At 47.7% G+C, this 25,790-nt stretch overlaps 3 protein-coding genes across 3 annotated transcripts; 1 reads left to right on the forward strand and 2 right to left on the reverse strand.

Annotated features, from left to right (window-relative positions):
- Positions 1 to 406: 406 nt before the first annotated feature.
- On the reverse strand, positions 407 to 3,083 carry LOC147992777 (subtilisin-like protease SBT3.6). The gene is made up of 6 exons (XM_087531680.1): positions 2,533 to 3,083; positions 2,369 to 2,445; positions 1,886 to 2,128; positions 1,628 to 1,745; positions 1,365 to 1,536; positions 407 to 1,229 (listed from the first exon to the last, which is right to left on the reverse strand). The coding sequence occupies exons 1-6, from the start codon at positions 2,722 to 2,724 to the stop codon at positions 688 to 690; spliced, it is 1,344 nt and encodes a 447-aa protein (XP_087387806.1). The 5' UTR covers positions 2,725 to 3,083; the 3' UTR covers positions 407 to 687.
- LOC147992778 (uncharacterized) lies at positions 2,781 to 3,941 on the reverse strand. Its single transcript, XM_087539136.1, has 4 exons — positions 3,728 to 3,941; positions 3,543 to 3,634; positions 3,316 to 3,413; positions 2,781 to 3,115 (listed from the first exon to the last, which is right to left on the reverse strand). The coding sequence occupies exons 1-4, from the start codon at positions 3,851 to 3,853 to the stop codon at positions 2,781 to 2,783; spliced, it is 651 nt and encodes a 216-aa protein (XP_087395262.1). The 5' UTR covers positions 3,854 to 3,941.
- Positions 3,942 to 20,760: 16,819 nt separating this feature from the next.
- Positions 20,761 to 24,416, forward strand: LOC147992779 (uncharacterized). Its single transcript, XM_087541338.1, has 7 exons — positions 20,761 to 20,820; positions 22,620 to 23,184; positions 23,269 to 23,474; positions 23,561 to 23,761; positions 23,837 to 23,968; positions 24,047 to 24,159; positions 24,230 to 24,416. Exons 1-7 carry the CDS (start codon positions 20,761 to 20,763, stop codon positions 24,414 to 24,416), a joined length of 1,464 nt encoding a protein of 487 aa, XP_087397464.1.
- Positions 24,417 to 25,790: the final 1,374 nt, after the last annotated feature.

The raw sequence follows: 25,790 nt of genomic DNA on the forward strand, positions 1-25,790 counted from the left end.
TCTGTTTGAATTTCCTATTGTTACCTGATTTGCCTTATTTGTTTGTCAACCTACAAATTTAATTGGGACATGAAATTCTATGGCATAATATTTGTGCATTGTGTTATCTCATGATTTTAAAATTTCTATGAAGATGTTTTTAGTTTTGTGTAATAGTACACCTATAATAATGATCGTAGACCTTAAGTTTTTTGGCTATGTTCACAAGATCGTATCTATTTTCACGCATTATTATATGATCATACACCTTAGAAAGTAGAAAATATTTAGTGGACTACCACAACATATCGCATTTTTTTTCTTGAATCTTGATCACATTTCTTAGTGTTTCGATTAGCATCCAACCATGCCGACTCATCCACAACTTACAAAAAAAATTGCACTGTCATTTCACTACAGACAAACATCTTGCAGTAGTGCCATTTTTTGACTTAGTAGTCTGAAATTCAATATGACCAAAATATTCAAAGCTCTAATGGAACTCAAAATTAGCAAAAGCATATTTATAGTTATCGTTCTAATAACTGGAGCTCAATTCCTCTTCGGTAATATAATTGCAAACACCTCATGCCGTTAGGGGGGGGGGGGGGTACATATCAGGTGGCATGTTTTCCTCATCACTGCCATGCATGTCTGCTTTTTATTGTTAAGTGTGGAAATGATATTTTTATTTTATTATGCAACAACTCAGTAGAATTCTTCAATTGTAAGTCGTGTCACAATTGGAATCCTCACTGTCTTTTGGTCGTTATGCCAGGTAAGGCTACCAAATGTGTAGTACCCGTGCAACTTCCACATAGGTGATAGCTTCACCTGATACGTCTGAACTTTGTTGGTAGCGTCGAACACAAGAACGGGCGGGACGACCTCCATCTTGACTCCTGTTGGGCTCTGGACTGCGGCATGGTACACAGAATTGACCTCGCCGACATTGGTCACAGTCCTGGAAACGGTGATGGGATGCCTGAGATCGGGAACCGATATGGATGGCAGGTTCAAGTAATACGCTGGTTGCATGGTGGTGGTGTTGCAATCCACGGGTGTCCTCTTGTTGCTGATGGTGCATTTGAAGAATTTGCTGTAATCACTTGGATCGATGTCATATATGAGGCCGGGATGAGCCGCCCCGCAAGGATTGATGGTCCCGCCTCCGTAGTCGAATGGGTCGGCGATCTTCCGCGAATATCCTTCCGCCATTATCGGCATGCCACGTTCATTGGTTACATGGGCTTAATTTATTTTGGACATGCAAAACCAACAAATTAAGCAGAGGTAAACAACACAAGTGCATGAACTATGAATTTGATGCCATTCTACTTGTATGGAGTTAAAGATATGCTAGATGATGTCTTGTTATTACGAACCAGTGGTAACCATGGCAGATTTTATTGCCGCAGGAGACCAGTATGGGTGCAAAACTTTGAGTAGCGCTGCGATGCCCGCTACATGAGGGGCTGCCATGGACGTCCCTGACTTAAATACGTAGCCATCTTGTTTTGCTGCCAGGATGTTGGCTCCAGGTGCAGCTATGTCAGGCTGTTACAGAACCAAAGGCCGTCGCAGCAGCGTGAGGTGGGATGACATACTACTGTATACAACAAGGTCATGCAGCTGGCACGGTACACACCTTGAGAATGGCGGGGTAAGTAACAGATGGGCCTCTGGAGGAGAAGATCGCCACTTTTGGGGCCAGTATCTCCTTGCCCGTAACGGTGCCCGCCGGTTCAATCTTTGCCTGGGCAGAGCTGTTTACAAAACAAAATCAATGGCATCGAACATAAGTTTATGGCTGTGTGAATAGGTCCATGCATGCAGAGCTGATTGGATGGCATCTCCACTTTGACTTTTTTTTAAATGAAGTTTTATTGTGCGTGTATGGTTGTACCTTGTGTCCTCATAGTATTGGCACATCCTCTCCGCGTCTTCGATGTTGACAACTACACAGGCGATGCCTTCGCAATCTGTCACGGGTCTCATGTCGTCCGTCGTGGATGACACGATGATGAGTCCGGTTCCTCCTCCATCCATGAGGTATTGCGCCGCCGGGAATAAAGCTCCCCTTTGATCGTTGCAGAGGAGGATCAACCCTTTCAGGTCTTGGGCGCCGTCAAAAACCTCTGCGGTACAACTAAATTTACAAAAGCAAATTGAAGCATGTATTTGGATTGCTGGGCTGTTGTGTGCATCGTGGTAGGGGTGACTTTAGGGTACCTTTTAACCCTCTTTAGTTCAAGCAAATGACTAGTTTTTCATTTCTTTGAACTAAAAATAGTTAAGGGTACCCTAAGGAAATCACTAATTTGCACCCCCTACGTTGCAATATTCATGGTGGATATTGCTGAGGTCGTTAGAGTTTTTTTTTTCTTACGATCGTAAACATGCAAAATTTCCGAAACTGCTCCTGGATGATGAGTCCTTCTTCCCTTGGTAATAGAGAGATTGTCCCTGCAGAATAACCAGCGTAGCACACACATTATATACTCGCTTATAATTTTGATGGAGAGTGGTTGCGTTACCGTTACATCCACATACCACTATTTGTTGCTTGTTTCCCAACGTGATCACTGTATCGAACGAGCGATCGATGTTGGTTGCCGCGACGGTGATGGCCCACGGCGAGGTGTCCCTGATGGTCTGCATATGCGGCCCAGCGTTGCCAGCGGTGTGCACCATGACGATCCCCTTCAGGACCGCATGTAGTGTACCGTATAAGTTCTCGCTCATTTCCAGGGACAATGACAGAACGTCCACCCCGTCATGGATGGCGTCGTCGATGGCGGCTAGCACGGCCGGCGTGGGGCAGTGGCCCTCCTTGCTCCAGCAGGACTTGTACACTGCGATGCGAGCGTGTGGCGCGCCTCCCCGTGCGACCCCCGCGGCAATGCCATGGAAGCTGGCAGCTTCCTGCCCCACAGCCGAGCCAGCCGCGGTGGAGGCCGTGTGTGTGCCGTGGCCGGCATGGTCCCGTGGCGAGAGTGGTGCCCCTTCGAAGTATTCTTTGGGGACCCCGGCGGTGTAGAACCGTGCGCCAATGATCTTTCGGCTGCAGTTGTTGCTGCCCCAGTCTGGCCCAACCTGGCATTTTCCTTTCCACCTTGATGGCACGGGACCCCGGCTGTAAATTGTTCTTTCAAATATTTACGTTGGAAGCTTGGGGAAATAGTATATATATTTGTCTCAAAAGCATTCTTCGAGTGCTTTTTGTTTGTTTTATCTTGTGTTTCAATATAAAAAGGGGACCTATTTAGGAACTAGAGGTGGTAGTTGATTAGTACTATCTTGCAAGCAAAACTGAGATGATGACAATCGATGGACCTGCAAGCCTTGTTGCTTGGTCCGCGGTGAGCATGGCGGCAAAGCCCGAGAAACCATGCTTGTAGTTGTAGACCATGGAGGCCGAAGCATCCTCCTTGCTACAAATGTTCAAAGTAGTAGAACAAATTGAAGGCCATTTAATTTCGTTCTGCAAACCTTGCTAGTAAGTTACTTTAATTAGCTAGGGACGAGCTGAAGAACAACCTTGCTAGTAATTAGTTACGCACCTTTGGAGAAGAGTGGTGAGCATGTCATGGTGCGAGGCGACGACCTCGTCCGGGTGCCCGTGCTTAACGTCGCCTAGGTAAGCTACATAAACCTGAAGAAGCAGATATGCATGGTTAATTAGGTAAGCTAGCTAGCTCGGAGCACGTAAACAAGAGTTGTGCGTGCATAAAATTTAATTACGTGCCTTGCGAGACTCTCCTCCGTGTGCTCTGGATAACACCATGGAAAAGCAAAGCAACGGTAGGAGCACCCAAGCAGCCACCCGTGCGTGCTGCGAGGAGGAGGAAGAAGAGCACATCTGCAATTCCATATCGTTTCACCTAGCTAGTGCTAGTGGAGTGGAGGCGTACTACGTACTTGCTTAATTAGTGTGGCCTGTATGCAGGGCACTGGCTAGCTGGTATTTATAGATGGATGCCGCAGGCGCGGTGGATGGAGGCCCCGACCACGCTCATCGTTGTGCCACATATATTCTCGTGCTCAATATTCAGCCTGTCTAAAAAAATTATTCAGCCTGTCCTGTCACTAATGGTGTTCGGAAGGCCTCATCCTCAGAAGCCAAGCTAGCTAGAGAAGAAATCATTGGGTTCAGTTCTGTTTGTTGGTTATGGCGTCCAACCTGTCCCTTAATTGGCATTGAAAATCGGTAAGCAGAGATGGGCCACGCAGATGTGCATGTATCAGCCCTCCATGGTTGCTTTGAGATCCAGGCTACTCTTTTTTGAACTAGTCAAAATCTTTCTGTTTCAAACTGTTACATTAGGTTTTTCTCTCATTCCAAAGTGTATCATAATGTTTCATTGCGCTTCTCCTGTATCAGCAAATTCTTGGTCAGAAACAGGTACTGATCCCTCCGTTTTGCATATAAGATTTGGTCAAACTCAAACTAAACAAAGTTTGACCAAATTTATATAAAGAAATGTCAACATCTACAATACTAAAGTTATATGGTACGAAAGTTAATTTCATGACGCATCTAATATTATTGGTTTCAGATTGTGAATATTTGTATTTTTCTATAAAGTTAGTCAAACTTTATCAAATTTGAATTTGACCAAACTTTATATGCAAACTAAAAAGAAACGGAGGGAGTACATTTTTTCGTTGGTATACAGACATACACTTTGAAACAGGGGAAAAGTTGAACAAAACATTATGGAACAAGATAAATTTTTACAACAACTAAAATAAATAACACGGAGGTCAAAGCAATCACCGACGGTGGATCTATATCCTGTGCACGGTTGGAAAAATCACTCTCATGCGGTACTGCCTATGGTTCTACTCATCTAAGAAAGAGAATGGGTGAGGTGTACATAGCTGAGTATGCATCATATTATCACATACAAACAATTTAAATTCAACATTATTATTTTAGAAAATATTCATGATTGCTTTATGCTGTCAGGAAACTTAACTGTCAAAGTTACACACAGTAAAAAAAAAGTGGTATCCGGGTAGGGATGTGACTTTTCCTCACTCTTTCACCTTAGGACATGATCAATGATTCAGTTTGGACAGTTGTCCCATAGTTCTACATCGGATGGATGCTGCCGTCAAGGAGATTAGTTAAAACAAAGCTATGGCTTGCAAAGGCTTGGTATAACCTGCAGAGCAGCGGATGCAATGTTTCTTAACTCGGAATCAAATGAGCTTGGATGAACAGTTCAATCAGGAAAAAAATGTAAACAATTTAGGAATTAATTTTTCTGTGCTAAACCTTGACAAATGTTTTGATTGCTTATAAAGTTTCATATGAAATGACATTCATCGAAGTAGTGGCGGAAAAAGCAAAATCGACGCTCTAAAATACTCTGTAGCTATTTTTGAAAGCAGTTTGGTGTGCTGATTTTGTTTCTTTCACAACTTCCATTAATTTCATTCCATGATGAAGCTCTGCAAACACTCAAAACATTTATCGAAGTTTGCCAATAAAACAATTCCAATTTTCTTTTCAGATTTTACTGTTGTGAGCAGAAGAGGACTTTCAGCAGAGGAGTTTCATCAGGTAAAAGGTGTGGTCCTCCAGGAAAGGAAAATAAGAGAGAAAGTTGGCTGTGGTAAAAAAAAAACCTAGCTACATGCAAGTGAAGTTGATGGATGGAGAGTCACGGTGAGCCACTTGTGTTATTTAATTTTTGCAATGCATGTTGGAGTGATGGGGCAGTAGTATGGTGAGCTATGGTCTATGGAGGCTATAGCATCATGCTGCATCATTGATCCACGAAGTTCTCCTCCTGTTTGCTTCTCTTGGCTCCAGAAAGCGGGTCCGTTGACTCTCAAACGCCTGTCTTCTCGGCTAGACCGAAGTGAGCTCCAGGCCCCTGGTACAAGCCACCACGTCCGTAATACAAGTCTCGTTTGCGGGAATTCGGACAAGTGAACGCATCCACAGACAAATACAAGTCCCGTTAGATGGCAAACAACATACGGACACGTCGGTCTGGACATTTGCGGGCGTTTTGAAGGTCTGTTGGCTCTCTGGCTCTAGTACATACATCACGCATTTTTTAACACTACATACATCATGCTTCCGTCACATAGTATGAGATTCTTACAATTCGGAAACCAGGAGAAATACACATGCATATGCATGCGCTGTTGCAGCTAGCTAGCATTATTAGGTTCACAAATGGTGGGAACCACGAGCCACCATCGCCAGCCACTGAAAATATTTCACACACAAAAGAAGACAACAGGAGCACCGTGTGGATGAGATGGACGAGCACCGGCGTACTCACCTCTCGTTTAGCATATCCTTTTTCTTATGCTGAGTCTTGTTATGCTGATAAGGCTGGGGTTAAAGCCTAGCTAGCGGCAGGCAACAAGTTGTGTTCCCCTATGTGGCTTCACTCACACTGTCTTCCTTCATAGTTGAATGTCCACCTCGTCTCTTCTTCGGCAGACTGCGTCGGTGGTGAGTGGTGACACCGCCCACTCGCGGTGTCGGTGGCGGTGTCACTTTTCTGATCGATGCAACATACTCCCTCCATCCTACAATATAAGATCGTTTTTCAAGCTATTATTAGTTTGAAAAACAATCTTATATTGTGGGACGGAGTATATAGTAGAGCGCATCTATTCGGAGAACACAGAAATGATCATGTGCCAGCGCACCGAATCTATCGAGCTCATCCAATGGGATGGCCGGCCGGCGAGGCCTTGCTAGCCACTTTATCCGTTCTTGAAAAAGTGTACTTTCAACCTATTTCAAAAATTGATTGAATTTGTGCAAAAGTATGTCAATGCTTCTGAAACCAAATAGGTATATGACCGAGTTTAATGGTTATGTCTACATGGTAGTGGACTTGCCTTTCTTCCAGCAACAATTGCCTATCAGAACTGTACGATGTTCTTCATCTGGGACGTCTCAACTAATAAATAAAGCTAGCAACGACCTCGGTGATGTGATGCTGAAAGCACACGTGGCCAGAGATTCCAGGCATTTGAGTCTATCGACCCACTAACCAGCCAAAATGTCTATTCCCTCGGCACAAGGGTGCACGCAGAACAGTCTCACCACCACGGCAATTATTATGTCATTAGAAGAACGGCCGTGCGTTGCAACGGAGCCACATCAACTTTAAGAGTTCAATATTAATATACTTATACATATCAAGTGACATTGACGACCTTTTTTAGCATCAAATCCTCACACACACTCTCTCTCCCTCCCTCTTCCTCACTCTCTCTCCCCCTCTCCCTCTCTCTCTAACACACACATATCCATTTTATTGGGTACCGGACCATAATCCATCTATTTTACACACACACGCTAGTGCATAACAATATGAATTATGTGTATTATATTTGCCACCACAACTGAGGGAATTAATTTCATGTAAAGAGGCGAGCCACAGCTCCGTATTACAACAGGGCCACATTAACTTTAAGAGTTCAATATTAATATTCTCATACATATTAAGTGACATTGGCGACATTTTTTATCATTAAATTCTCTCACACACTCTCTCTCCCTTCCTCTTCCTCACTCTCTCTCCCCCTCTCCCCTCTCTCTCTAACACACACACATATCCATCTTATTGGGTACGGGACCATAATCCATCTATTTCACACGCACACACGCTAGTGCATAACAATATGGATTATGTGTATTATATTTGCCACCACAACTGAGGGAATTAATTTCATGTAAATCGGCCAGCCACAGCTCCAAGAATACGTGGAGGAGGTGGCCCGGGTCGGCGTCGGCGCCGTCGCCACGGGCCCGCTTCCAAGTGCGTCTGCGTGTCGGCCACCCACGCCGGGTCCTTCAAGTGCCGCTCCCATCGCACCAACTCCCAGGGCCACGGCCACGGCTAGGGCCAGGGAAGCCGCCCTTCTTCGCCCTCTTCACCGGCACGGCCAACGCGATGCCGCGGCACCCGGCCTCACCGTCCTCGTCCTCCGGCATCGTCGCGACCCAGTGACACAGCCCAAGCATCGGCCTCGAGAATCAAAGAACGCTCGACAACGAAGAGGAAAGGGAAGATCATATACATGTCATAAGAAAGAGAGTTTATTTACTGCTCCCTCGATGTATTGTTTCCTTTATTTGGAGATTGATTACCATCTGTGAGTTAAGGTAAGGTTAATGTGATTGAGCGATTTTTCTAAAATCAATTATTTGTTTTTTTAATTAATGTGATTGAGTGATTTAAGGTAAGGTTAATTAATTTAGATTTGATCTTTAGAGATTGTTCGTGATTGATTTTGGGAAGGGAAGATCATATACATGTCATAAGAAAGGGAGTTTATTTCCTGCTCCCTCGATGTATTGTTTCCTTTGTTTGGAGATTGATTACCATATATGAGTTAAGGTAAGGTTAATGTAATTGAGCGATTTTTCTGAAATCAATTATTTATTTTTTAATTAATGTGATTGAGTGATTTAAGGTAAGGTTAATTAATTTAGATTTGATCTTTGGAGATTGTTCGTGATTGATTTTAATTACTAAATAACTTGCTCCAGTATGGAAAGTTTCGATCTGTTCAGATTTCTTTCGTTGTGTGAGAGGGTGACGTGAAAATAAATCGATGAAGTGGGAGCAGGGGACGAAAAAAATCTATGAAAAAAAATCAGCGAAGGTGAAAGGAGGTACCAAAAAAAATGGAAGGTGGAACGAAAAAAATCTGGAAGCGAGAATATCAACTGCTCCATTATAAGTAGAGATTAAGGTGAGGGCCTTCAAGCGATCAGTTGTGGTAGCCCGCACCCGGAGCAGGCGATGCCGCCAATTAGGCCTTTGATCAATCGGGAGCTGACGTTTCTGTTTTCTGAAGTCTCGAGATCATCTGTTTTTTCGAATGTGATGTTGCAAACATTTGCGGGAACTATGTCTGTCTAAACTGGATTTCACTACCAGCAAGCATTGAGGACCAACTTGCAAATCTGAAGACAATGATTGTTCTTCCTTTTTCTATGGATATCCATATCATGATTTTAATTGCCTGGTTCATTTGGAATACCAGAAATGATAGAGGTATAGCTTCAAATCTTTATGCCCACAGAATTTTTTTTAAAGAAGAGCTCCAATGGCTAGTTCACGGAGCAAACGGAAGTCTTATGCTGCTCTTCCTGATTGGGTTCAGGCTTTCAAATAAGTTGGGGTCCTTCATACCCTCTTGTTCCTGTTGCTTTTGGTTTGTATGGACTTTGAAAATGTATAAACACTGTGAGAAGAAATTCTCACAGTTTTAGGGTAGAATAAAATGGGAGGCATGAAACAAGGGCTCACGCCCGGCTTTATATTATAAAGCCAATAGGTCCAACAAGGGTATATGGTGTTGAGGAAATCCTCAAAAGATCATCAAAAAAGAAAAATATGACAAAACACACCAAAGACACGAAACACACACGAGTGCAGTGCAGGAGCAAACACCACTAGAGTGATGCCGAGGAGAAGAACATGGGATTCGCCATCAGAACCAATAGTTACGTACACTCAACGATGATGCCCCCGAGAAGGTAACGACATAATGCGCTCGCACGTCACGCCTACCGAAGCGGGCGAAGGTTTTCACCTGAAGTGCCGAATGGGAAAGGATGTTGGCGCCGCCTCTCGCACCGCTGCTCCTCTTCTCGCCTTTGCAATTCTCGCAGCTTAAGGTTTCTCTCAAGGACACACTCACCATGGAAGAACTCAAAGAAACACACACGCACACAGGCACCAGGGAGAAAGAGACATGGCTTTGTCATGAAGCATTTTCTCCATGGTGTATCAGACTGGCTACATTGTTTCTGTGCCCAACCGGCCGCCTTTTCTCATTCATCAGTCCAACTTAAATACCCAGTACAATAGACTCACACGTAGCCAAGGCAACAACCTGCCCGGTTCTCATGCAATGCACCCCACGACTTGATCCACTAATCAACTGACCTATGCACTAACTAATCTAGCTACATGCATGCGCACGTACAACGCAGGCGCAATCTCTCCACAACGGTCACATGACTTGGCCGGCTAACAAACTCATGCATGCAACACTATCTAATCTCCTAATTTCACTACTAACTTGTGTGTACACACATTAACTCATCTTCACGTGAGTACACAGCAGCAGTCTAGTAGCTGGAAACCAGTGAATGCATAACTCAACAAAAACAAATAATCTAAACTAGCAATAATAAGATTAGTTCCAACAAAGGAAAGGACCAGTGTAGTGCCCCAAGGGGACTACAACACCCGCATGCATCACCTCGAGCCAGCGCCGAAACGCAAAGCCTTCGCACGGCCCCTCAACCACCGCATCACGGGAATATTCCACAGACCGCCGGTGACAACTTTGTTCGGACCACCAGCAACCGCGAACACCTGCTTCAGTGCTTCTCGCTGGAGCTGGCCAGCCAGCCGCGCGGCTCACCTTCCAGGGTCGTCGTCCCAACATCCATGGCCCCGTCCTAGGCTTGCAACCACCAACCACCAAAGAAACGAATGGGAAGGCATCTCCTTCCCCAACCCTGGATAGCCCCAGGCATGTGCCCACCTGAAGTCAGTAAGATCTGAGTACCACCTCCCCACCCCTCCCGTGGTGGACTAGGGAGTGGCTCCCCGCTAGGCCACAACCACCAAACTAGAGGAGGGGCTGGATCTGCAACCCACTGGCGACAAATCCACCGCCCTTAGTGATGGTGTCCTGAACTAAGGGGTACTCACCACGTCGTCTTTTGGCTAGGTGGACCGGGTTCAGGACCCCATGAGGGTTCACTAATGGGCCGTTTGTGCGGCCCATGAAGATCTATAAAGAGCCTTGACGTACAATACAAGACAAGAACCGTGTATTTATAGAGGACTCCTCTCCAGCTACATAGCCGATTAGGACTCCTGTTATCCCAAACCTTCGGGTAACCCAAATGGCCTAACAAACTAAGATGATGATTCCCATGAAGAAAGGAGCATGAACGTCTTCTCTCAAATTCAGGAGCTACTGCTGTATCGGTCATTGCACTGGTGAGCAAGACGGGAAGATATAGTTCCAACAGGCTTGCACAGAATTATAGCAAAACAATTGATCTCTGTTTCCAGCGCATAAGTACATTCTTGGATGAAGTAGTTCTTGCGCTAAAGAATTTCCCTGGTGTTTAGTCTGTTATTTAGAACAAGCCAAAAGAAAATCTTCCATGATTTTCTTGTATGCTTTAGACACATTGCCTGGTGTGCATTGTGACACTCGAATATATGTACTCCTACTCATAAAATAAAGACGAGGTTTGTGGATCCTATTCATATAAGTCACACCTGTCCCACTCGTCCCATGAACGCAAATTGTGACATGCAGCATGTCCGGTACTCCTTAATTACTCCCTTTGTTTCTAAATATAAGCTCTTTTAAATATTTCAATTTCAATACAAACTACATACGAATGTATATAAACGTATTTTAGAATGTAAATTCATTTATTTTGCTTCTATATAGTTTATATTGAAATCTCTAAAATGGGTTATATTTAGGAACGGAGGGAGTAGTAGCGTAGCGTCGTATGAGATTCTTACAATTGGAAACCCAAGAAAAATACGCATGCGCTGATGCATCTAGCATTATTATTAGGTTCACAAATGGTGGAAACCACCGGCCACCATCGAAAATATCACGCAAAGAAAGAAGACAGCAGCAGCAGCGTGGGGGGGGGGGGGGGGGGGGGGGGGTGAGATTGACGAGCACCGGTATGCTCACCGCTCGTTAAGCATGTCCCTTTTCCTATGGTGATACGGCTGGGATTAAAGCCTAGCTAGCTATAGCGGCATGCAATAAGCTGTGTTCCTCCATGGGCTCACTCCGGCCGGTGCTCTGCTGACACGCCGTCACTCTTGTTGTCGGTGGCGCTGTCACTTTTCTGGTCGATGTGCCCTCACGCGCACATATATATAACGCAGCATCTGTTGGAAGAACACAGAAATCATCATCATGTGCCAGCGCATCAAATCAGAGATTATGTCGTATCATAGTACTCCCTTCGTCTCGAATTACTTGTTGCAAAAATAGATATATCTAGACAGTAGCGGAGCTAGAATCAGACCACGCCCAGGCAGGCTATATGGCTACAGCGTTATACAGTGTGCTATAGTGGACATTTTGCTACAGTCAACGAAGAAAATCGTCACCACTCCCAGGGCAAGGCCCTACCTGCCTTGGGCCTGGACCCGCCTTTGTATCTAGACGTATTTTTAGTTCTATATACATTCATTTCAGCCACAAGTAATTCGGGATGAAGGAAGCATATGATAGTGGACTTGTCTTTCTTCTGGCAACAATGATCTATCGGAACTGTACGATGTTCTTCAACTCGGACGTCTCAACTAACCACTAAAGCTAGCAACGATCTCAGTGATGTGATGCTGGAAGAACACGTTGCATTTGAGTCATTCCATCCACTAACCAGCCAAAATGTATATTCCCTCCCCACAAGGGTGCACGCACAATAGTGTCACGACCATGACAATTATGCAGTTAAGGTGAGGGCCCTCAAGGGATCGGCTGTGGTAGCCAGGACACGGAGGAGGGGAGGCCGTCAATGCAGCCTTTTATCAAAGGGGAGCTGATGCTTCTGTTTTTCGAATTTTATCATGGGAGACTGAATTTAGCTACACTGAACTATGGTGTTTTGACCTTGCTGCATAAGAGTGTAGAGGCTGATAGGATTCAAATGTACAAACCTATTTGTCCTTTGAATGTGTTGATTAAAATTTATAACAATGTAATTAATAGTAGATGTGACCGACAAAATTATTTTTCTAGTACATACAACTGTCAAAAAGGGTAGGTTTATTCTTGCACTTCCGCTTCGGTAGACCCCCTTCAGCACAAGGACGGCTAAGATTGTCCCATACCCCTTCATAACAAAGGGCACGATGGGCAAAAATCAAAAAAGAGGTCGGCCGCCCACTGTCCCACTCGTAACGTGTACGTATTCATATACGCTTTTGATTTTTTTCCGGCCAGGACGCCCCACCAGCGCGCCAACCCCCCACGCCCACGTCCTCCTACGCTAATTACGCGTAGATAGGCATGCATGCATGCATGCTAGGCGCGGTTACGGGCCCCGTTGCCGATTGACGCGCTACAGCCTGCCGCGCTGCACCCCCGCTGCCGCCCGCTTCCGCCTTGCCTGCCGCGCCACCCGCTTCCGCCGCGCCGGCCTGCGGCGCCTACTTCCGCCTGGGCCTGCGACGCTGCTCAGCTGCTGCTTCGCCTCGCTTCGGCCGCCCCCACTTCTCCCGCTTCCCCCTCGGCCTGCGCCGCTGCTCAGCTGCCCCCTTGCCTCGCGTCGGCCGCCCCTGCTGAGGCGCTGCCGCTGCCCCCTGATGCCGCATGCCGCGCTGCACGCCTACCGCCTGCCGCGCTGCCGGATGCCGCGTGCCCCGACGCCTGTCGTTGGCCGCGCCCGCCCCCGACGAGTCTCTCCCTCCCATTAAACCGCCCCGAGCCGCACTCGCCTCACAGGAACCGCCCCCGACCCCGCCTCTCCTCTTAGAAACCGTCCCTGACCCCGCGATCTCCGATCGGTCTTCGGCGCCGTGGCTCTCTCCGGCGCGATGCCTCGTGGACGCGGATGCTTCGGCCGGCGTTGGTTCGGCTGGGGAGGCGGCAGTGGAGGCGCAGGGAGAAATCGCCGGGCGAGAGGCGGCGGCAGTGGCGGTGGACGCGTCGGCAGCGGTCGTGGACGCGGCGCCGCGCCAGGCGGTCTGTGGCCCTCTAGCCTCACCGGGCCACAGACCGTGGATATCTACCGGCACGGCATCCCTGTGCCGCCGTCGTGTCACCTAGCACACGGCTGGCACGCGACGAGCGACGGCTATGCCACGCCTGGGCCGGCACAACCCGGTCCGTGGAACCCCGAAGGTCGCCTCAACTTTTGGCAAGGCCGCGACTTCGACACCGTCGTCCACTTCTACAAGTCTCGGGGCATCCGCGCGGATGCTCCAAACGCGCCCCTCGCGCTCCCCGCCGCCCCGGTTGTGCAGGCCCGTGCCGGTCGGCGCGCTCGCGCAGGTGCGCCGGCCGCTCCCGCCGCTCCAGCGGCCGCCCCTGAGTTTCACATCCCGCCGGAACTGGCGGCGATGCAAGAGGAGGGCGACCCGTTGGAGTCGCCGGGTTTGATCCGCGCAATCCCGAACTCCACGTTGGAGACCGGTTGGATGCCGCCGGAGGATGTTGTTGACATGAGGGACCCGGCAGACGAGCCGGGATACTGGCAGGCGATCAGGGAGTCGACCGATACACTAGCGCAGCAGTCGTCTACCGCGGAAGAATTTTTCGGATACTTGGGCAGTTCCGATGACTCAGACGGCGGCGAAGACGGCGGTGAAGACGGCGGGCAGACAGTAGTGGTTGATCTTCTGAGTAGCGAGGATGAGTAGTTAGATTTGATTTAGTGTTAATCTTTTTTCATGTAAAATTTTGTTTGAATGTAAAATATCCTAAATATGAACGAAATTATGTTGCTTTAACGAGTAATGGAATGGTTGTATAATGTGTCAGTTATTAATATTGTTTTTGTTATTAATGGGATATTTCCATTGATATTGTAAAAAGGTGAAGTAAACACATAAAATACCGGCAAAAAAATTTAAGCAACATAAAAAAACACCCAACCACCGATGCTGAGCCCATAGTAGCTCACAGAAGCTACCCAAATCAAGCCCGAAAGCGACTAGCGCAGCTGATTGAGCCCACTAACGGGCCAGAAACGGGGTCCAACGGGACACTGAGGAGTTAAATTAGAGGAGTTCGAAATGGGGGGCGGAGGCAGCTATTTAAGAAACTCCTCGCCCGCCCCCCGCTTCTGAGGTGGGACTAAATATGACGTTGCAACTCGCCCCTCAGTGCACGCGGCCGCCGCAGGGCTCAGGAGGCCATTTTCTACGCTGTCACCGGCCGGCCCAGTTCGGCCCATAGAGGCAAGGCGGCACTCGCCCCCTCCCACGGCCCACGCCCCCTCCCCTCGCCCGCGCGGGGCAAATTTTTTGTCTGGGCGTGTTGGAGGCGTGCATTGGGCGGGGAGATCGAGGAGGATGCGGTGGGGTGGGTCAAAGTCGGTGGGTGCGGGGTGCGTGATGGCGGGATCCTAGGGAGGCGCTGGTTGGCCAGTTGGGATCCAAGGAAGGTGGGATTCGGTGGGTCCGTGGTGGCGGGATCCGAGGGAGGCGCTGGTTGGCTGGGATACGAGGTAGGTGCGATTCTGTGGATTGGATCTGCTGTCATGCATGGGTTTGTGGCGGCGTGTATATGAAAAACATGCATGAGACAATAACACGGGAAAAACATGGCATGAGACAATAACATGGACGGGTGCGTTTTTTCACCATCGGTCAACCCAGGTAGTATAAAACATACAATGGCATCATCATCATGAAACGACAGCAAACAAAATAAACAGAATTTTGAAACTGCAAACTATTGCACCAAAGTTCGTTGCTCGTTGCACTAGGGGTACGTGGGTGCTGTCGAGGGTGATGCCAACGTGCGGAAAAAGTTTCGTGCCATTTGGCGGAGTAAAAAAAGTAGTCGGGAACCCTCCTCCGGTAGACCGAAAAGAAGCTTGTTGCACTGGGGGTACGTGATCGCATGCATGCAATTGCACCAAAGTGGGCGGACATGCGGGCACGGCCTATGTAGGGCCCCACGCAAGGTTGGAACGCAAACGGACACAAAACGAACGTTGTGTCACGCCCGACCAGTGTTTTACGACATTAACACGGGGAAAATCCTAGGAAATGCATTGAGCGTCGGAAAAATATGCAAACTGGCGTGGGTGCTGTCGAGGGTGATGCCAACGTGTGCAAAAAGTTTCGTGCGATTTGGCGGAGTAAAAAAAAGTAGTCGGGAACCCCCCTCCGGTAGATCGAAAAGAAGCTCGTTGCACTGGGGGTACGTGATCGCATGCATGCAATTGCACCAAAGTGGGCGGACATGCGGGCACGGTCTACGTAGGGCCCCACGCAAGGTTGGAATGAAAACGGACACAAAACGGACGTTGTGTCACGTCCGGCCAATGTTTTACGGCATTTTCACGGGGAAAATCCTAGAAAATGCATCGAGCGTCGGAAAAAATATGCGACCTGACGTGGTTGCTGTCGACGGTGATGCCAACGTGCGGAAAAAGTTTCGTGCCATTTGGCGGAGTGAAAAAAAAGTAGTCGGGAACCCCCCTCCGGTAGACCGTAAAGAAGCTCGTTGCACTGGGGGTACGTGATCGCATGCATGCAATTGCACCAAAGTGGGCGGACATGCGGGCACGGCCTACGTAGGGCCCCACGCAAGGTTGGAACGAAAACAGATACAAAACGAACGTTGCGTCATGTCTGGCCAGTGTTTTACGACATTTTCACGGGAAAAATCCTAGAAAATGCATCGAGCGTCGGAAAAATATGCAAACTGGCGTGGGTGCTGTCGAGGGTGATGCCAACGTGCGGAAAAAGTTTTGTGCCATTTGGCGGAGTGAAAAAAAAGTAGTCGGGAACCCCCCTCCGGTAGACTGTAAAGAAGCTCGTTGCACTGGGGATACGTGATCGCATGCATGCAATTGCGCCAAAGTGGGCGACATGCGGGCACGACCTACGTAGGGCCCCATGCAAGGTTGGAACGAAAACGGACACAAAATGAACGTTGCGTCCGGCCAGTGTTTTACGGCATTTTCACGGGAAAAATCCTAAGAAATGCATCGAGCGTCGGAAAAATATGCAAACTGGCGTGGGTGCTGTCGAGGGTGATGCCAACGTGCGGAAAAAGTTTCGTGCCATTTGGCGGAGTGAAAAAAAAGTAGACGGGAACCCCCCTCCGATAGACCGTAAAGAAGCTCGTTGCACTGGGGTACGTGATCGCATGCATGCAATTGCGCCAAAGTGGGCGGACATGCGGGCACGACCTACGTAGGGCCCCACGCAAGGTTGGGACGATAACGGACACAAAACGAACGTTGCGTCACGCCCGGCCAGTGTTTTACGGCATTTTCACGGGGAAAATCCTAGGAAATGCATCGAGCGTTGGAAAAATATGCAAACTGGTGTGGGTGCTGTCGAGGGTGATTTCAACGTGCGGAAAAAGTTTCGTGCCATTTGGCGGAGTGAAAAAAAAGTAGTCGGGAACCCCCCTCCGGTAGGCCGAAAAGAAGCTCGTTGCACTGGGGGTACGTGATCGCGTGCATGCAATTGCACCAAAGTGGGCAGACATGCGGGCACGGCCTACATAGGGCCCCACGCAAGGTTGGAACGAAAACGGACACAAAACAAACGTTGCGTCATGTTCGGCCAGTGTTTTACGGCATTTTCACGGGGAAAATCCTAGGAAATGCATCGAGCGCCGGAAAAATATGCAAACTGGCTTGGGTGCTGTCGACGGTGATGCCAACGTGCGGAAAAAGTTTCGTGCCATTTGGTGGAGTGAAAAAAAAGTAGTCGGGAACCCCCCTCCGGTAGACCGTAAAGAAGCTCGTTGCACTAGGGGTACGTGATCGCATGCATGCAATTGCACCAAAGTGGGTGGACATGCGGGCACGGCCTACGTAGGGCCCACACAAGGTTGGAACGAAAACGGACACAAAACGAACGTTGCGTCACGTCCGGCCAGTGTTTTACGGCATTTTCACGGGGAAAATCCTAGGAAATGCATCGAGCGTTGGACAAATATGCAAACTGGCGTGGGTGCTGTCGAGGATGATGCCAACGTGCGGAAAAAGTTTTGTGCCATTTGGCAGAGTGAAAAAAAAGTAGTCGGGAACCCCCCTCCGGTAGACCGTAAAGAAGCTCGTTGCACTGGGGGTACGTGATCGCATGCATGCAATTGCACCAAAGTGGGCGGACATGCGGGCACGACCTACGTAGGGCCCCACGCAAGGTTGGAACGAAAACGGACACAAAACGAACGTTGCGTCACGTCCGGCCAGTGTTTTACGGCATTTTCATGGAGAAAATCCTAGGAAATGCATCGAGCGTCGGAAAAATATGCAAACTGGCGTGGGTGCTGTCGAGGGTGATGCCAACGTGCGGAAAAAGTTTCGTGCCATTTGGCGGAGTGAAAAAAAAGTAGTCGGGAACCCCCCTCCGGTAGACCGTAAAGAAGCTCGTTGCACTGGGGTACGTGATCGCATGCATGCAATTGCACCAAAGTGGGCGGACATGCGGGCACGGCCTACATAGGGCCCCATGCAAGGTTGGAACGAAAACGGACACAAAACGAACGTTGCGTCCGGTCAGTGTTTTACGTCATTTTCACGGGGAAAATCCTAGGAAATGCATCGAGCATCGGAAAAATGTGCAAACTGGCGTGGGTGCTGTCGAGGGTGATGCCAACGTGCGGAAAAAGTTTCGTGCCATTTGGCGGAGTGAAAAAAAAGTGGTCGGGAACCCCCCTCCGATAGACCGTAAAGAAGCTCGTTGCACTGGGGTACGTGATCGCATGCATGCAATTGCACCAAAGTGGGCGGACATGCGGGCACGGCCTACGTAGGTTCCCATGCAAGGTTGGAACGAAAACGGACACAAAACGAACGTTGCGTCACGTCCGGCCAGTGTTTTACGGCATTTTCACGGGGAAAATCCTAGGAAATGCATCGAGCGTTGGAAAAATATGCAAACTGGTGTGGGTGCTGTCGAGGGTGATGCCAACGTGCGGAAAAAGTTTTGTGCCATTTGGCGGAGTGAAAAAAAAGTAGTCGGGAACCCCCCTCCGGTAGACCGAAAAGAAGCTCGTTGCACTGGGGATACGTGATCGCATGCATGCAATTGCACCAAAGTGGGCGGACATGCGGGCACGGCCTACGTAGGGCCCCACGCAAGGTTGAAACGAAAATGGACACAAAACGAACGTTGCGTCACGTCCGACCAGTGTTTTACGGCATTTTCACGGGGAAAATCCTAGGAAATGCATCGAGCATCAAAAAAATACGCAAACTGGCGTGGGTGCTGTCGACGGTGATGCCAACGTGCGGAAAAAGTTTCGTGCCATTTGGTGGAGTGAAAAAAAAAGTAGTCAGGAACCCCCTTGAGTAGACCGTAAAGAAGCTCGTTTTAAAAAACAGACGCAACTAATGATTGGAAAAAAACTAATGAATGGGTTAGTAGAAAAAAATGAATAGGCCCACGTATACATGCATATCCATCGGGGGTCAAAGCCGCCTCCACGCCTCCATGATCTCCAGTCCATGCCGCCTCCACGCCGCCTCCAGGATCGCCTCTCCCGACGCCATCTACGGCCAACGCCGCCCCCGACGCCACCTCACACCGCCTCCACGATCGCCTCCCCCGACGTCATCTGCGGCCGACGCCACCTCACGCCGCCTCCACGATCGCCTCCTCCGACGCCATCTGCAGCCGCCGCCGCCCCCGACGCCACCTCACGCCGACGCCCGCGACGGCCCTGACGCCATCTGCCACCGACGCCAGCTCACGCCGACGCACCGACGCCGTCGCCCCCGTCGCCTCGTAACGCCGACACCCTCAAGTTGGTGAACACAGATTCGGACCTACTTGCATGTTTCATGTGCTTTATCATGTATAACCTTGATCGTAGAATTTTTTGTCCTAGGATCAGTAGAGTGTGTAGTTAGAGTTTGTTAGTTGATTGAGAGTGGGCTGCATGTTCCACTCATTAAGTTAGTGCACTAAGTACTGCGTAAATACATGCATGCATGAGTGGCTGATACATGCCCTGTAGATACCATAGTTTTTCTTAGTTGTGTGAAAACCACCGAAGTGTTTGGCTATAGTGTAGTTTTGCTATAGTTTTGGTAATAATTATGCATGCATGACAGCTGATTCTAATTCAGTTTTTCTAGGTATATACAACAGAAAAACCATGGTATAAAAATACTATGGCATCTTAAACCACGTACCTGTTCTAGTCCAAACACCTCAAAATATTACATACCAAAGCTTTTTTCAGAAATCATAGTGTTTCTAAAAAAACTTTAAAATTACTTTGCTCCTAAACACACCCTAAGTTGCACCTTCGAATGTGTAATGTGAATGAGCTTATATACCTATGAAATTTATTTACAGTTTGCGACCGACGCCATCTGCCACCAACGCCACCGCGCCGCCGTCCCCCAGGGCCGGCCCTGATCCCATGGCACGAGGTACTATGCATTCATCATAGAAGTTCCCAATGCTTATTACAAGTTAGTGCACGATGTGGAGGCCATCAAAGCATATAATTGGAACGCGTTTACTTTACGCGTTTGCGTTGAAGGAATCACAAAGACCTTATCAGATCATACAAAATTTACCTGGCCGGTCGGAAACCTTGCCCTCCTACAGGTAAATCTTATGTTATATTTGTTTCTTTCAAACTATAGTTTGTGAAAAAAATTGCTAATATACTTCATGTTCATGCAGTACTTGTTTTGGGAGAAAGTGCAGCCACTGGATGATGACGCATTTGATCCACTGGCTCATGAATATCCGTTGATGCTTAATTGGTCAGAAGATGAGGCTAAGAAGCGTGGCACGTACGACACGTCATACGGCCGTGGTAATGGGACGGTAAGTTTAATTGGTTCGTACTGCATGCACTTCTGTTACTATTTACATGTTGAGAAATTTAAATTGATTTAACCTGTCACAGATTGATGACATGATAAGTGAGAAGTACATGCAGACATTAATTGCTCAACAAGGAAGAAAGGCGGAGGAAGAATTAGAGCAAGAAGATCGTGCCCAAAAAAAGAAAGATAATAGAGATGAGGCGTCATCGAGCAGGGATACTACATTACATCAAGTGATGAAATGCATCAAAGATATGCAAAAAGAAATTAGACTTCTCCCTGGAAAATGTGCTGAGGTAATATGAGTGATGTGTACTTCAGTTTACATGGGAATATGTTGGGGAACGTTGCAGAAAACAAAAATTTTCCTACGGTTTCACCAAGATCCATCTATGAGTTCATCTAGCAACGAGTGATCGGATTGCATCTACATACCTTTGTAGATCACACGCGGAAGCGTTCAAAGAACGGGGATGAGGAAGTCGTACTCGACGTGATCCAAATCACCGGAGATCCTAGCGCCGAACGGATGGCACCTCCGTGTTCAACACACGTACGGTCAGCATGACGTCTCCTCCTTCTTGATCCAGCAAGGGGGGAGGAGAGGTTGATGAAGATCCAGCAGCACGACGGCGTGGTGGTGGATGCAGGGGTCACCGCAGCAGGGCTTCGCCGTTCTACTACGAGAGGGAGAGGTGTAGCAGGGGAGAGGGAGGCGCCAAGACTCAAGGGTGCGGCTGCCCCCTCCCCCCGCTTTATATAGGCCCCCTAGGGGGTGCGCCGGCCCTAGGAGATGGGATCTCCTAGGGGGGGCGGCGGCCAAGGGGTGGAGTGCCCCCCAAGCCAGGTGGGGCGCCCCCCACCCTAGGGTTCCCAACCCTAGGCGCATGGGGTGGGCCAAGGGGGGTGCACCAGCCCACTATGGGCTGGTTTCCCTCCCCACTTTGGCCCATGGGGCCCTCCGGGATGGGTGGCCCCACCCGGTGGACCCCCGGGACCCTTCCGGTGGTCCCGGTACAATACCGGTGACCCCCGAAACTCTCCCGATGGCCGAAACTGCACTTCCTATATATAATTCTTCACCTCCGGACCATTCCGGAACTCCTCGTGACGTCCGGGATCTCATCCGGGACTCCGAACAACTTTCGGGTTACTGCATATTATATCTCTACAACCCTAGCGTCACCGAACCTTAAGTGTGTAGACCCTACGGGTTCGGGAGACATGTAGACATGACCGAGATGGCTCTCCGGTCAATAAACAACAGCGGGATCTGGATACCCATGTTGGCTCCCACATGCTCCTCGATGATCTCATCAGATGAACCACGATGTCGAGGATTCAAGCAACCCCGTATACAATTCCCTTTGTCAATCGGTACGTTACTTGCCCGAGATTCGATCGTTGGTATCCCAATACCTCGTCCAATCTCGTTACCGGAAAGTCACTTTACTCGTACCGTAATGCATGATCCCGTGAGCAGACACTTGGTCACTTTGAGCTCATTATGATGATGCATTACCGAGTGGGCCCAGAGATACCTCTCCGTTATACGGAGTGACAAATCCCAGTCTTGATCCGTGTCAACCCAACAGACACTTTCGGAGATACCCGTAGTATACCTTTATAGTCACCCAGTTACGTTGTGACGTTTGGTACACCCAAAGCACTCCTACGGCATCCGGGAGTTACACGATCTCATGGTCTAAGGAAAAGATACTTGACATTGGAAAAAATCTAGCAAACGAACTATACAATCTTGTGCTAAGTTTAGGATTGGGTCTTGTCCATCACATTATTCTCCTAATGATGTGATCTCGTTATCAATGACATCCAATGTCCATAGTCAGGAAACCATGACTATCTGTTGATCAACGAGCTAGTCAACTAGAGGCTTACTAGGGACATGTTGGTGTTTATGTATTCACACATGTATTATGATTTCCGGATAACACAATTATAGCATGAATAAAAGACAATTATCATGAACAAGGAAATATAATAATAATCCTTTTATTATTGCCTCTAGGGCATATTTCCAACAGATTATTCATAATTTATGCATGTAGTTAATGCTTTCGATGTGTCATTAAAGATAGTAGTGGAGAAGCTGGAGAAGAAAGGTCTTGTCTTCAAGCCAAACAAGGGGTCTCATGATGACATTGAGTTTGTGGAGCATAGTGAAGACTGGGTGGGGAAGTATGGTCCATCAAAATATTGGCCAGATGTAGAATCAACTCCTGGAAAAGAAGATATGGACAACAGGGTGGACGCATCCTTCACCACTGGGAAAGGGAACAAATTGGCACGTGAGAAAGGTGTGCATCACAACACACCTGGTACAGGAGATGAAGGCGACCCCTTCGTTATTGAGGACAATGGTAATTCACCCAACCCATCTCTTGCGACGGTAGACACGAAGGACTTTCCAGCTATTAATTCAACCCCCAAGAATATTAATGAAGTGTCAGACGGGTCTAGCGCCGATAAATCTGAGGAGATTAGTATGGATAGTCTGAACACCCGTATTAAAAATGCGAAAGAAAATGGCACTCAGGAGAATGATGGGAAGGAAAATGATGGGAAACGCAAGAGGAAACAGTCAAAATACTGTCTTTCACCTTACCAGCAGAGCGGTGGACGTAAAGGTGCAAAGAAAAGTAAGTGCTAGGTAATTTATTCTTGCAACATACTTCTGTCCTTGCATGCACACTTTATTAACTCATTGTTTCTTACTGTTTTAGGTCTATTTGGTATAAGAGCTGCTATGATTAGTACTGATTACATTAATGAGGATCACATAGAGGCCGCGAAGGTTTATATCCGGACACTGGCAGAGTCGGAGAAGCTTTGCAGAAAAACTGTTGTGCACATGACGGGAATTGGTGGGGAAACATGTACACCTGATATGCTTCAAGCCATCATTTCAAAAAAGTGGTTGCATGGCGGTGTAAGTATTAGCACTAAGTTATTAAGTTGTACATGTCATTTACATAAATTATCTAATAGGCGTATTGTTGTTATGTTATTTTGTAGGTCATCAATAGTTATTGCAACCATATGCAGACCCATAATCCTCGTGCTAATTGTCACATATTATCATCTTGGGTGTCCCACTGGCTTATTCTTCGTGCTGATGGAAAGGTTAACAACTCTAAGAGGCATTTTATGGATCATTTCACAAACCAAACTAAAATGGTGTCTAGAGTTACTGAAGAGTATTTCATCAAAGATAAGGTACTTCAGTTTAGTATGATAATTCGTACTAATAACTATCTGTGTGTACACCAACATGAATAAATTTTATTGTAGGCATACTTTCCTTTTCATGTGGAAGAAAATCATTGGATAACAGTTCTTATGCACAACAAGAAAAAAGAGTTTCAAGTTTTAAACTCTACTGGTAAATGCAGCAAAAGAGTTCTTACAAAGATTGCTAAGCCGGTAAGCTTACAACGTTATATAAAACAATATATAGTTATTCGAAACGTACTTCATATGGATTTGTCATTTTTATTTCAGAGGGCAGAAATAGCTAATGATACAAACGAGGTGAATGCTCTTATTGGAACGGAACATCCTGACGTATCTTCCTGGCCAATAAGGGAGTACAATATGCCGTCACAAACAGACGGGTATATTGCAAACGTTGAATTAGTATGTACTTGTCTGATCCATCAATAATTGACTTGTGGTTTCTTGCAAAGTCTCTTGTGGTCTTTTCATAGTGAAATGCGTTCAAAACTGGGACAGAGATGATTGGACATTTGAGTTTGATCAAGATGAGGTTAATGCTTCAAGGGGACGCATCCTAGCTGAAATACTTTTTTTAGAGTGCAACACGAAGGAAGTAGTGAAAGAGAAGATCCTCAAGATCATGGAGAAGAAATGAGTCGGAGGATGGGTGTTGGCCATTATCTCCACTAAATAAACGTATCGTTGTCGGTACTTGATACAATTTTCATAATAAGACATCTCTATATTGTAATGCGGCATGGTTTAGCATGTTCCGCAACTAAATAAATGTGCCGTGGTCGGTATTTGCTACAATATCTATTTTTCAATGTCACTCTTATTTGCATCGTTGTCAGTGACACTCTTATTTGCATCATTGTGGGTGATGATTTTTAACTTGTTATATAGTGTGATGATTATGCCACCGTGGCCGGCCTGGTGTTGCTATTTTATATTGTTTTGTATATTGTAGTGTGATGTAATGCGGATGCCGGCTGCTTTTTGTCAAAAAAAAGCTTAGAAAAAAAATGCCCAACCACCTCAGCCGGGTCCATAGTAGCGAACAGATCATACCCAAATCAAGCCCGAAGGGGGCGACTCGAGCGGCTGATAGAGCCCACTAATGGGCCCGGCAACGGGGTCCAACGGGGCTGCGGGCGGTGATAAGAGAGGAGCTCGGTGGAGGGGGCGGAGGCAGCTATTTAAGCCGCTCCTCGCGCCCCCCGCTTCCGAGGTGGTACTAAATATGGCGCCGCACGCTGCACTTGGTCGCCGCAAGGCTCAGGAGGCCTAATGTGCGCTGTCTCGGGCCGGCCCAGTTCGGCCCAATGAAGGCACGCGGCCAGTCGCCCCCTCCCCCGGCCCACGCCCACTCCCCTCCCCCGCGCGTCGCTGAACTCAGTGTTTAGTCCCACCTCGGAAGCGGGGGCGGGCGAGGACCGGCTTAAATACCTGCCTCCGCCCCCTCCACGGAGCTCCTCTCTACTTAGTACCCGCAGCCCCGTTAGACCCCGTGTCTGGGCCCATTAGTGGGCTGAATCGGCCGCCCGAGTCGCCTTTGGGCTTGATTTGGGTAGGTTCTGCCTGCTACTATGGACCCGGCAGAGGTATTTGGGCAATCTTTTTTTCCGAACTTGCTACTTTGGACAGAAGCAGCGGCCGACCGCATTTCAAAACAGTACAAAGGGAATCACGGTACAAAATAGCAGCGTCCGGCCGCATTTTATCACAGTACAATGAATACAAATCAGGTGTAGTAATCATCATAAAAAATAAACAGAATTTCGAAATTGCATATAGAAACAGTACAAATCATCACGTAACAGCACAAATCAAGTTTTCTGGCACACATGTGCGAATAAAAATTGCAATACATATCAAGTTTTCTGGCACACATGTGCGAATAAATATAGCATAGGTTATTCCGACATGACTCGTGCGATCACTTTTATTCCTCCTACAAACCAAGCTGCGTCTCTACGCCCAGTTCCTGAACAAAACATAAAGAAATGGGTGAGCAAATATAGTTGGT

The sequence above is a fragment of the Triticum urartu genome, chromosome 1A (assembly GCF_056163025.1).
Source record: "Triticum urartu cultivar PI428250 chromosome 1A, HENAU_Tu73, whole genome shotgun sequence".
NCBI lineage: Eukaryota > Viridiplantae > Streptophyta > Magnoliopsida > Poales > Poaceae > Triticum > Triticum urartu.

Excerpts from the sequence above, each read along its gene's own strand:
- LOC147992779 (XM_087541338.1), top strand. The coding sequence starts at position 20,761 with ATGAAATGCATCAAAGATATGCAAAAAGAAATTAGACTTCTCCCTGGA. Across the intron at positions 23,185-23,268 it reads ACGTAAAGGTGCAAAGAAAA|GTCTATTTGGTATAAGAGCT; the intron begins GTAAGTGCTAGG and ends TTACTGTTTTAG. Across the intron at positions 24,160-24,229 it reads ATGCCGTCACAAACAGACGG|AGTCTCTTGTGGTCTTTTCA; the intron begins GTATATTGCAAA and ends GGTTTCTTGCAA.
- LOC147992778 (XM_087539136.1), bottom strand. The coding sequence starts at position 3,853 with ATGGAATTGCAGATGTGCTCTTCTTCCTCCTCCTCGCAGCACGCACGG. Across the intron at positions 3,414-3,542 it reads CTCACCACTCTTCTCCAAAG|CAAGGAGGATGCTTCGGCCT; the intron begins GTGCGTAACTAA and ends GAACATTTGTAG. Across the intron at positions 3,116-3,315 it reads CCAAGCAACAAGGCTTGCAG|CCGGGGTCCCGTGCCATCAA; the intron begins GTCCATCGATTG and ends AACAATTTACAG.
- LOC147992777 (XM_087531680.1), bottom strand. The coding sequence starts at position 2,724 with ATGAGCGAGAACTTATACGGTACACTACATGCGGTCCTGAAGGGGATC. Across the intron at positions 2,446-2,532 it reads GAAACAAGCAACAAATAGTG|GGACAATCTCTCTATTACCA; the intron begins GTATGTGGATGT and ends GTTATTCTGCAG. Across the intron at positions 2,129-2,368 it reads AATTTTGCATGTTTACGATC|TTGTACCGCAGAGGTTTTTG; the intron begins GTAAGAAAAAAA and ends TTGTAAATTTAG.